This window comes from Nerophis lumbriciformis, linkage group LG07 (assembly GCF_033978685.3).
Source record: "Nerophis lumbriciformis linkage group LG07, RoL_Nlum_v2.1, whole genome shotgun sequence".
In the NCBI taxonomy this organism is placed as follows: domain Eukaryota; kingdom Metazoa; phylum Chordata; class Actinopteri; order Syngnathiformes; family Syngnathidae; genus Nerophis; species Nerophis lumbriciformis.
The window spans coordinates 5712381-5725000 of record NC_084554.2 but is presented as its reverse complement, the minus strand read 5'-3'; the positions used below and the strand labels follow the sequence as shown (position 1 = coordinate 5725000).

The 12620-nt window shown below is 41.1% G+C and overlaps 1 protein-coding gene across 2 annotated transcripts in view; it reads right to left on the bottom strand.

Annotated features, from left to right (window-relative positions):
* Positions 1-12620, bottom strand: part of LOC133609869 (retinal-specific phospholipid-transporting ATPase ABCA4-like) — a 600088-nt gene that overhangs the window by 431424 nt on the left and 156044 nt on the right. For both annotated transcript variants that reach the window (XR_012050540.1, XM_061965894.2), the window contains exons 24-26: positions 9082-9278; positions 8906-9008; positions 2999-3204 (exon numbers count right to left, since the gene is read on the bottom strand). Coding sequence is in view for 1 of the 2 variants with exons in the window: in XM_061965894.2 (XP_061821878.2) it covers positions 2999-3204; positions 8906-9008; positions 9082-9278 (506 nt within the window). In the remaining variant the exon portion in view is untranslated. The remainder of the gene's footprint in view (positions 1-2998; positions 3205-8905; positions 9009-9081; positions 9279-12620) is intronic.

Genomic DNA, 12620 nt, shown 5'->3' with positions numbered 1-12620 from the left:
AAAAGCTGGCACAAGTGGCAAAAAAGACTGAGCAAGTTGAGGAATGCTCATCAAACACTTGTTTGGAACATCCCACAGGTGAGCAGGCTAATTGGGAACAGGCGGGTGCCATGATTGGGAATAAAAGCAGCTTCCATGACAAACAATGACGGGGCGAGGGTCACCACTTTGTCAACAAATGCCTGAGCAAATTGGCGAACAGTTCAAGAAGAACATTTCTCATCCAGCTATTGCAAGGAATTCAGGGATTTCACCATCTACGCTCCTTAATATCATCAAAAGGTTCAGAGAATCTGGAGAAATCACTGCACGTAAGCGGCGAGGCTGAAAACAAACATTGAATGCCCGTGACCTTCAATCCCTCAAAAAGGTGGAAAGGATATCGCCACATGGGCTCAGGAACACTTCAGAAAACCACCGTCGGCAACAACAGTTTGTCGCTACATCTGTAAGTGCAAGTTAAAACTCTATTATGCAAAGCGAGAGCCATTTATCAACAACACCCAGAAAAAGCCGCCGGCTTCGCTGGGCCCGAGCTCATCTCAGATGGACTGATGCAAAGTGGAAAAGTGTTCTGTGGTCTGACGAGTCCACATTTCACATTGTTTTTGGAAACTGCGGACGTCGTGTCCTCCGGAATAAAGAGGAAAAGAACCATCCGGATTGTTCTAGGGCAGGGGTCGGCAACCCAAAATGTTGAAAGAGCCTTATTGGACCAAAAAACAAAAAAACAAATCTATCTGGAGCCGCAAAAAATTAAAAGCCATATTACATACAGATAGTGTGTCATGAGATATAAATTGAATTAAGAGGACTTAAAGGAAACTAAATGAGCTCAAATATAGCTACAAATGAGGCATAATTATGCAATATGTACATATAGCTAGCCTAAATAGCATGTTAGCATCGATTAGCTCGCAGTCACGCAGTGACCAAATATGTCTGATTAGCACTCCACACAGGTCAATAACATCAACAAAACTCACCTTTGTGGGTTCATGCACAACGTTAAAAGTTTGGTGGACAACATGAGACAGAAAAAGAAGTGGCATAAAACACGTCCTAGAAAGTCGCAGAAAGATATACATGTAAACAAACTAAGGTGAGTTCAAGGACTGCAAAAATTAGTAGGACAAAACGGCGCTCGCCAAATACTCGAATCAGTGAAGCATGTTTAATATAAACAGTGTGCTTTATAACAATTAGGGAGGTTTGTGTTATGTTTGTCCTCCTACAGAAACCATATTAACACAAAAAAAATGTTTTTTTCTCCTCAACTTTTTCCATTTTTCATACATTTTTGAAAAAGCTCCAGAGAGCCACTAGGGCGGCGCTAAAGAGCCGCGGGTTGCCGACCCCTGTTCTAGGGTCAAAGTGTAAAAGCCAGCATCTGTGATGGTATGGGGGTGTATTAGTGCCCAAGACATGGGTAACTTACACATCTGTGAAGGCACCATTAATGCTGAAAGGTACATACAGGTTTTGGCGTAACACATGTTGCCATCCAAGCAACGTTATCCTGGACGCCCCTGCTTATTTCAACAAGACAATGCCAAGCCACGTGTTACAACAGCGTGGCTTCATAGTAAAAGAGTGCGGGTACTAGACTGGCCTGCCTGTAGTCCAGACCTGTCTCCCATTGAAAATGTGTGGCGCATTATGAAGCCTAAAATAGCACAACGGAGACCCCCGGACTGTTGAACAACTTAAGCTGTACATCAAGCGAGAATGGGAAAGAATTCCACCTGAAAAGCTTCAAAAATGTGTCTCCTCAGTTCCCAAGCGTTTACTGAGTGTTGTTAAAAGGAAAGGCCATGTAACACAGTGGTAAAAATGCCCCTGTGACAACTCTTTTGCAAGTTAATGATTATTTGCCAAAAAAAATGAAGTTTCTCAGTGTGAACATGAAATATCTTGTCTTTGCAGTCTATTCAATTGAATATAAGTTGAAAAGGATCATTCTATTCTGTTTTTATTTACCAGTTACACAACGTGACAACTTCACTGCTTTTGGGCTTTGTAAATGAATGACACAATTGTGTATTTCACTCCAATCATGTATTAAAGTAATGATTTAAAGATGTATTTATTCATTGCATTTTGTCCCATTTGACCATACTTGCCAACCTTGAGACCTCCGATTTCGGGAGGAGGGGGGTGGGGGCGTGGTCGGGGGTGGGGCGGGGCGTGGTTGGGGGCGTGGTTAAGAGGGGAGGAGTATATTGACAGCTAGAATTCACCAAGTCAAGTATTTCATACATATACAGTATATATATATATATACATATATATATATATATATATAGATATCTATATCCTGAAAATATACAAACAAAACTGTGTTTAGATAATTGATACTTCAAACTTGCATAAATAAATATTAAGGAATATAACATAATTTGGCTTCTGAGAGTTTCAAAATGTAATGAATAAAATGCTAAAGTTGTTGATAAACAAGCAATTATTTTAATAATTAAGGTCATTTTAAATGAATTATTATGATAATTCAAAATCAATTGTTTCAAATATGTTTATTTTAATGTATAATTCTATGGCTGGATGTAATAAGGAGTCAGGAAAAAATACAAATAAAAATACAATTAATTTTGATGTTTTTAGCAAAATATAGTAAACATGTATTTAGTTGGTTTTTTTTGTAAATTAATAAATATATTTATTTTTAGGTAAGATAAATATAATAATACAATTTATCTCTCGTCTGGATGATTTAGTTCTTGTCACACTGTTGTCCTCCCGTGGAGCTGGAGGGGGCGTGGCTTCCAGCTCCGGCTGAAAATCGGGAAATTTTCGGGACAACAGTCCCGAAAATTTTCGGGAGAGGCGCTGAATTTCGGGAGTCTCCCGGAAAATTCGGGAGGGTTGGCAAGTATGCATTTGACCCCCCGTAGACATGAAAGTACTGTAGATGAGAATTCATGCGTGCTTTCACAGTAACAATAAAACCCGTGCGGGTGACTTTCGACACACGTCTGCTCACCTCTTCCAGCGACGTGTCGGACACGCCGAAGCTGCTGAGGCCGATGTCCTCCAAGGTCTCCTCCAACTCCCTGAACAGGCTGGCGTAGGCCCGGGGCTGGAAGCCGTGACTGGGGAGCAGGTAGGTCATCTCCTGGCCGATGGCCTCGATCAGGCGGGCTTGCGGCACGTGATGATGCACCAGGGCGGTGATGCGTTCAATGTTACCTGGGACATGCTGATGTTACACTCGGATGGGGAAGGGCAGGGGTTGATGGTCATGTGTGCCGATGTGCACAGTGTTGGGTTAGTTATTGAAAACCAGTAACTTGTTACAGTTACTAGTTACTTTATTTCAAAAGTAACTCAGTTACTTACACCAAAAAGTAATGCGTTACTGTGAAAAGTAACTATTTAGTTATTTTTTTAAATTTTTTATTTTTTTTTAAAGCTCCCATTAATGCCCTTTTAGCCTTCATTTCAGTACTGTTATAGGCATTTTTTTCTCTCAAGGAATTGTGAAATAAAATCATGTCTTCGTGATATCAACACTGTACTGAAGCCCAGAACACTCTACGCATTTTCCCAGTTTTAGTTTAGAGAAAAGGAAAGATTGGCCTGGCCCACTAGCATCCCTCTTTATGTGTGTGAACTTTATAGTCTATACCAGGGGTCGGCAACCCGCGGCTCCGGAGCCGCATGCGGCTCTTTGATCACTCTGATGCGGCTCAGCAGCTTACTTGCTGAACCCCCCCCCAATTTTCCAGTGAGACTTCCGGATTTCAGTACGACTCGCAGAAAACTCCCCGGATTAATATTCACCGATTTTCACCCTTACGGTTATAATAAGGGCGTGCCATGATGGTACAACATTTGGCGCCCTCTACAATCTGTATTAACAGCATGCCAGCCTAACACTTGTTATACAATATACATCTTCTGCTTGCACACTCACGTGACAGCAAGGCATACTTGGTCAACAGCCACACAGGTTACACTGACGGTGGTCATATGAAACAACTTTAACACTCTTACTAATAATGCGCCACACTTTGAACCAAAACCAAACAAGAATGACAAACACATTTCGGGAGAACATCTGCACCTTAACACAACATAAACACAACAGAACAAACACCTAGAATCCCATGCAGCTCTGACTCTTCCGGGCTACATTATACACCCCTGCTACCACCAAATCCCGTAAATACGTAAATACATTTAGAGTGATGTGATAATCAAACACTCTCGAAGTCTAGAATGAAAGAGTATATAAGAGAATTGACAGAGTGTGTACCTTCAGTGCTGAATGATGAGCAGAGGCAGAGTTTGGAGTATTTTCTTTAGCTTGCTTTCCATGTTTATGTGCTCACTGTCCAGGTACGTGGAAAATGTTTTCCGTGCCATTTGCTGTTTGACGCTGGTATCATGCTAATTAGCTGCCTGAAAGCGGGTGACTCCACTGTAGAAATAGCCTGCATGTCTTCTAGCACAGTGGTTCTCAACCTTTTTTTCAGTGATGTACCCCCTGTGAAAATTGTTTTAATTCAAGTACCCCCTAATCAGAGCAAAGCATTTTTGCTTGAAAAAAAAGAGATAAAGAAGTAAAATACAGCCCTATGTCATCAGTTTCTGATTTATTAAATTGTATAACAGTGCAAAATATTGCTCATTTGTAGTGGTCTTTCTTGAACTATTTGGACAAAAAGATAGGTTTTTATTTATATTTATAAAGGATTTTTGAATTGTTACTATTTTTAGAATATTCAAAAAAAATCTCACGTACCCCTTGGCATACCTTCATGTACCCCCATTTGAGAACCACTGTTCTATCAATGTTGTCCTGGCTAGCAGTGCCTCTGTTAAAATCCAGCTGCCGTTGCTTAGGAGGTGAAGTGCGTCTCTCTTTACTAGCTTCGTCGAAGCATGTTGCTTTTGTAGCTGTTTCAGCAGATTTGAATTGCTGGGATCTTGGATCCAAGACACAACTTACATTGAATTAAAATGTTCTTTTCTTTGTGCTCGACAAAAGAAAAGAAGTGAGAATATCTCCATGTTAAGAAACTCGACTGCGGCTCCGTTGTTAGTAAACACAGACACGCCCCCCCCCCCCCCCCTCCCCCCGTCCCCTCACCAAACCCACACCCACACAGCGCTCCTCTTCTCCGGCTTGTGACACAAGAACATTCAGAAGGACGACACTGCAACTCTCCAATAAAACACACTCAGATCTTCTGTTTCTAGCCGATGCTACATAAAAAATAACGTAAAATTAAAGCTGCAAGCAGCATTGGTCGGGCCCGCATATTTGGCAGGTGCTAGTCCTAAGTGTCCAAATACTTTTGTCAAGTTTTAGTCCCAAGTGTCCCAATACTTTTGTCTAGTGTACCTACCTTGTCTGCATTGTGTGGGCACGCTGGTGCTTCCTGCTTTTAAGCAGCCATCTTAAAAAAACAGCAGCGCAGCAGCATCAGCGCAGCGGTTTTTGAAGGCTCATAAAATCAAAACCGGAGCAGTTATTAAAACGCGCTTCTGTAGTTTTAATCAAAAGGGTTCAATCTCTCTCCTGTGTTAGTTTGAAGCCGAAACGACAAACGTGCTCAGAGGAGATAGTTTTTGAAGGAAGGTGACCGTTTTTTACAAAAATTTTGTTTTGAAGGGGGAATAGCAAACTTCCTGTTGATTTTTGCTGGGGGTTGTCAATTGATATGAAATGAAAATATGAAATGTAGGTCTAAGTGAGACCTACATAGAGGTTTTTGTTTCATGTCTCTCCGACCTTCCCAGTGGGAGTTACAGGCTGCAGTTTTGTCATTTTTTTCTTCCGAGGAGCAGTTTTTTCTGCGTTTTATTCAGCGCAATTTTTGAGATTTGGGGTTAGTTTTTTTTTTATTAGATCGCAATTTTTGCCAGTCTTGATGTGTGTGTTCAGTTCGGTGAGTTTTGAAGCATGTTAAAGGGGTCAAATTACAGCTCAAAGAGGCAAAAGTGACTGTTTTTAGTACATTTTTGTCTTGAAGGGGGAATTGCCAACTTCCTGTTGATTTTTGCCCAAGGAAATTAATTAATGAAAAGTAGGGCTAAGTAAGCCCTACATAGAGGTTTTTGTTTCATGTCTCTACAATCTTTCCAGTGGGAGTTATAGGCAGTTTTGTCATTTTTTTCTTCCGAGGAGCAGTTTTTTCTGCGTTTTATTCAAAAATTGCGCTAGAGCGCAATTCTGAGATTTGGGGTTAGGTTTTTTTATTAGATCGCAATTTTTGCCAGTCTTGATGTGTGTGTTCAGTTCGGTGAGTTTTGAAGCATGTTAAAGGGGTCAAATTACAGCTCAAAGAGGCAAAAGTGACTGTTTTTAGTACATTTTTGTCTTGAAGGGGGAATTGCCAGCTTCCTGTTGATTTTTGCCCGAGGAAATTAATTAATGAAAAGTAGGGCTAAGTAAGCCCTACATAGAGGTTTTTGTTTCATGTCTCTACAATCTTTCCAGTGGGAGTTATAGGCAGTTTTGTCATTTTTTTCTTCCGAGGAGCAGTTTTTTCTGCGTTTTATTCAAAAATTGCGCTAGAGCGCAATTCTGAGATTTGGGGTTAGGTTTTTTTATTAGATCGCAATTTTTGCCAGTCTTGATGTGTGTGTTCAGTTCGGTGAGTTTTGAAGCATGTTAAAGGGGTCAAATTACAGCTCAAAGAGGCAAAAGTGACTGTTTTTAGTAAATTTTTGTCTTGAAGGGGGAATTGCCAACTTCCTGTTGATTTTTGCCCGAGGAAATTAATTAATGAAAAGTAGGGCTAAGTAAGCCCTACATAGAGGTTTTTGTTTCATGTCTCTACAATCTTTCCAGTGGGAGTTATAGGCAGTTTTGTCATTTTTTTCTTCCGAGGAGCAGTTTTTTCTGCGTTTTATTCAAAATTGCGCTAGAGCGCAATTTTGAGATTTGGGGTTAGTTTTTTTTTATTAGATCGCAATTTTTGCCAGTCTTGATGTGTGTGTTCAGTTCGGTGAGTTTTGAAGCATGTTAAAGGGGTCAAATTACAGCTCAAAGAGGCAAAAGTGACTGTTTTTAGTACATTTTTGTCTTGAAGGGGGAATTGCCAACTTCCTGTTGATTTTTGCCCGAGGAAATTAATTAATGAAAAGTAGGGCTAAGTAAGCCCTACATAGAGGTTTTTGTTTCATGTCTCTACAATCTTTCCAGTGGGAGTTATAGGCAGTTTTGTCATTTTTTTCTTCCGAGGAGCAGTTTTTTCTGCGTTTTATTCAAAAATTGCGCTAGAGCGCAATTTTGCGATTTGGGGTTAGTTTTTTTTTTATTAGATCGCAATTTTTGCCAGTCTTGATGTGTGTGTTCAGTTCGGTGAGTTTTGAAGCATGTTAAAGGGGTCAAATTACAGCTCAAAGAGGCAAAAGTGACTGTTTTTAGTACATATTTGTCTTGAAGGGGGAATTGCCAACTTCCTGTTGATTTTTGCCCGAGGAAATTAATTAATGAAAAGTAGGGCTAAGTAAGCCCTACATAGAGGTTTTTGTTTCATGTCTCTACAATCTTTCCAGTGGGAGTTATAGGCAGTTTTGTCATTTTTTTCTTCCGAGGAGCAGTTTTTTCTGCGTTTTATTCAAAAATTGCGCTAGAGCGCAATTCTGAGATTTGGGGTTAGGTTTTTTTATTAGATCGCAATTTTTGCCAGTCTTGATGTGTGTGTTCAGTTCGGTGAGTTTTGAAGCATGTTAAAGGGGTCAAATTACAGCTCAAAGAGGCAAAAGTGACTGTTTTTAGTACATTTTTGTCTTGAAGGGGGAATTGCCAACTTCCTGTTGATTTTTGCCCGAGGAAATTAATTAATGAAAAGTAGGGCTAAGTAAGCCCTACATAGAGGTTTTTGTTTCATGTCTCTACAATCTTTCCAGTGGGAGTTATAGGCAGTTTTGTCATTTTTTTCTTCCGAGGAGCAGTTTTTTCTGCGTTTTATTCAAAAATTGCGCTAGAGCGCAATTTTGAGATTTGGGGTTAGTTTTTTTTTATTAGATCGCAATTTTTGCCAGTCTTGATGTGTGTGTTCAGTTCGGTGAGTTTTGAAGCATGTTAAAGGGGTCAAATTACAGCTCAAAGAGGCAAAAGTGACTGTTTTTAGTACATTTTTGTCTTGAAGGGGGAATTGCCAACTTCCTGTTGATTTTTGCCCGAGGAAATTAATTAATGAAAAGTAGGGCTAAGTGAGCCCTACATAGAGGTTTTTGTTTCATGTCTCTACAATCTTTCCAGTGGGAGTTATAGGCAGTTTTGTCATTTCTTTCTTCCGAGGAGCAGTTTTTTCTGCGTTTTATTCAAAAATTGCGCTAGAGCGCAATTTTGAGATTTGGGGTTAGGTTTTTTTATTAGATCGCAATTTTTGCCAGTCTTGATGTGTGTGTTCAGTTCGGTGAGTTTTGAAGCATGTTAAAGGGGTCAAATTACAGCTCAAAGAGGCAAAAGTGACTGTTTTTAGTACATTTTTGTCTTGAAGGGGGAATTGCCAGCTTCCTGTTGATTTTTGCCCGAGGAAATTAATTAATGAAAAGTAGGGCTAAGTGAGCCCTACATAGAGGTTTTTGTTTCATGTCTCTACAACATTTGTACTGGGAGTTATAAGCAAATAGGTGGCGGAATAATAATAAAACCTTAAAAAAACAATAGGTCCTTATGTCCCATTGCAAAAGGACTCCCGTTGGGATTCCTTTTACAATGGGCCATGCGGGCCCTAATAATGCAGTAACGCATCATGTAGTAACTGTAACTGAGTTACTGAATATAAAAAAAACACGTTAGACTACTAGTTACCGCCGAAACTAACGGCGCTACAGTAACGCGTAAGTCCCAACACTGGATAACAGTAAGAAATGTGGCTCTCGGTCTCTGACTGGTCGGTAGTAACTTAACAAAAGCAGACTTTACCGTCCATGTGTTTGTCTGGAGTCTGCGTTTCCTCTTGGTCGCCTCGAAACTTCCAACACTTGGAGCACACACAGGAGCAAGTTTCTGTACAGGCGTCACCATCCTGCAGGACAAAGTGTTTGCTTGAATCGAACCAAAATGCATTTCAAGTCCAACACACTTATTACAAAACGTACAGCTCCAGGGTCGCCGATCTTTGGAGTGGCGTATTTCATCCTTCGCACCAGCGTGAGGTAGAAGCCGGCGCCGAAACAGTTCTTGAGAAAGATGGGGGAGCCGCAGCAGTGGAGGCGCCCCTGAGAGATGATGGCCACTCGGTCACTCAGCAAGTCGGCCTCGTCCATGTGGTGGGTGGACATGATGACTGTACAACCTGGGACCAATATGGGACATGCATAAAACAACCACTCGCACCATTGCTACTTTGAGTCAACCCTAAAGAACCCACACAAGAACATGCACGTTCCACATGAAGATGTCCCAACAGAGATCCAAACTTTCTAACTCGTGTCCGTCACTAACCACTAAGCCACCGTGCGTCATACAACCAATGATTGTGCCGAACTGAATGTATCATTTGGACTATAAGGCGCACTTAAAATCCTTTCATTTTCTCAAAACTCGACAGTACGCCTTATAACCCGGTGCGCTTAATGTAGGGAATAATTTTGGTTGTGCTTACCGACCTCGAAGCTATTTTATTTGGTACATGGTGAAATGATGAGTGTGACCAGTAGATGGCAGTCCCACATAAGAGATACGTGTAGACTGCAATATGATGGCAGTCACACATAAGAGATACGTGTAGACTGCAATATAAAGGCAGTCACACATAAGAGATATGTGTGGACTGCAATATGATGGCAGTCACACATAAGAGATATGTGTAGACTGCAAAATGATGGCAGTCACACATAAGAGATACGTGTGGACTGCAATATGATGGCAGTCACACATAAGAGATTCGTGTAGACTGCAATATGATGGCAGTCACACATAAGAGATACGTGTAGACTGCAATATGATGGCAGTCACACATAAGAGGTACGTGTGGACTGCAATATGATGGCAGTCACACATAAGAGATACGCATAGACTGCAATATGATGGCAGTCACACATAAGAGATACGTGTAGACTGCAATATGATGGCAGTCACACATAAGAGATACGTGTGGACTGCAATATGATGGCAGTCACACATAAAAGATTTGAGTAGACTGCAATATGATGGTAGTCACACATAAGAGATACGTGCAGACTGCAATATGATGGCAGTCACACATAAGAGATACGTGTAGACTGCAATATGATGGCAGTCACACATAAGAGATACGTGTGGACTGCAATATGATGGCAGTCACACATAAGAGATTCGTGTAGACTGCAATATGATGGCAGTCACACATAAGAGATACGTGTAGACTGCAATATGATGGCAGTCACACATAAGAGATTCGTGTAGACTGCAATATGATGGCAGTCACACATAAGAGATACGTGTAGACTGCAATATAATGGCAGTCACACATAAGAGATACGTGTAGACTGCAATATGATGGCAGTCACACTTGAGATATGTGCAGACTGCAATATGATGGCAGTCACACGTAAGAGATACGTGTAGACTGCAATATAAGGGCAGTCACACACAAGAGATACGTGTAGACTGCAATATGATGGCAGTCACACATAAGAGATACGTGTAGACTGCAATATGATGGCAGTCACACATAAAAGATTTGAGTAGACTGCAATATGATGGTAGTCACACATAAGAGATACGTGTAGACTGCAATATGATGGCAGTCACACGTAAGATATTCATGTAGACTGCAATATGATGGCAGTCACACATAAGAGATACATGCAGACTGCAATATGATGGCAGTCACACATAAGAGATACGTGTAGACTGCAATATGATGGCAGTCACACATAAGAGATACATGTGGACTGCAATATGATGGCAGTCACACATAAGAGATTCGTGTAGACTGCAATATGATGGCAGTCACACAAAAGAGATACGTGTAGACTGCAATATGATGGCAGTCACACATAAGAGATACGTGTAGACTGCAATATGATGGCAGTCACACATAAGAGATACGTGTCGACTGCAATATGATGGCAGTCACACATAAGAGATACGTGTAGACTGCAATATGATGGCAGTCACACATGAGAGATACGTGTAGACTGCAATATGATGGCAGTCACACATAAGAGATACGTGTAGACTGCAATATGATGGCAGTCACACTTGAGATATGTGCAGACTGCAATATGATGGCAGTCACACGTAAGAGATACGTGTAGACTGCAATATGATGGCAGTCACACATAAGAGATACGTGTCGACTGCAATATGATGGCAGTCACACATAAGAGATACGTGTAGACTGCAATATGATGGCAGTCACACATAAGAGATACGTGTGGACTGCAATATGATGGCAGTCACACGTAAGAGATATGTGTACACTGCAATATGATGGCAGTCACACATAAGAGATTTGTGTAGACTGCAATATGATGGCAGTCACACATAAGAGATACATGTAGACTGCAATATGATGGCAGTCACACATAAGAGATACGTGTAGACTGCAATATGATGGCAGTCACACATAAGAGATACGTGTGGACTGCAATATGATGGCAGTCACACGTAAGAGATACGTGTAGACTGCAATATGATGGCAGTCACACGTAAGAGATATGTGTAGACTGCAATATGATGGCAGTCACACGTAAGAGATACGTGTAGACTGCAATATGATGGCAGTCACACATAAGAGATACGTGTAGACTACAATATGATGGCAGTCACACATAAGAGATACGTGTAGACTGCAATATGATGGCAGTCACACTTGAGATATGTGCAGACTGCAATATGATGGCAGTCACACGTAAGAGATACGTGTAGACTGCAATATAAGGGCAGTCACACATAAGAGATACGTGTCGACTGCAATATGATGGCAGTCACACATAAGAGATACGTGTAGACTGCAATATAATGGCAGTCACACATAAGAGATACGTGTAGACTGCAATATGATGGCAGTCACACTTGAGATATGTGCAGACTGCAATATGATGGCAGTCACACGTAAGAGATACGTGTAGACTGCAATATAAGGGCAGTCACACATAAGAGATACGTGTAGACTGCAATATGATGGCAGTCACACATAAGAGATACGTGCAGACTGCAATATGATGGCAGTCACACATGAGAAATTCGTGTAGACTGCAATATGATGGCAGTCACACATAAGAGATACGTGTAGACTGCAATATAAAGGCAGTCACACATAAGAGATACATGTGGACTGCAATATGATGGCAGTCACACATAAGAGATTCGTGTAGACTGCAATATGATGGCAGTCACACATAAGAGATACGTGTAGACTGCAATATGATGGCAGTCACACATAAGAGATATGTGTAGACTGCAATATGATGGCAGTCACACATGAGAGATACGTGTAGACTGCAATATGATGGCAGTCACACATGAGAGATACGTGTAGACTGCAATATAATGGCAGTCACACATAAGAGATACGTGTAGACTGCAATATGATGGCAGTCACACTTGAGATATGTGCAGACTGCAATATGATGGCAGTCACACGTAAGAGATACGTGTAGACTGCAATATAAGGGCAGTCACACACAAGAGATACGTGTAGACTGCA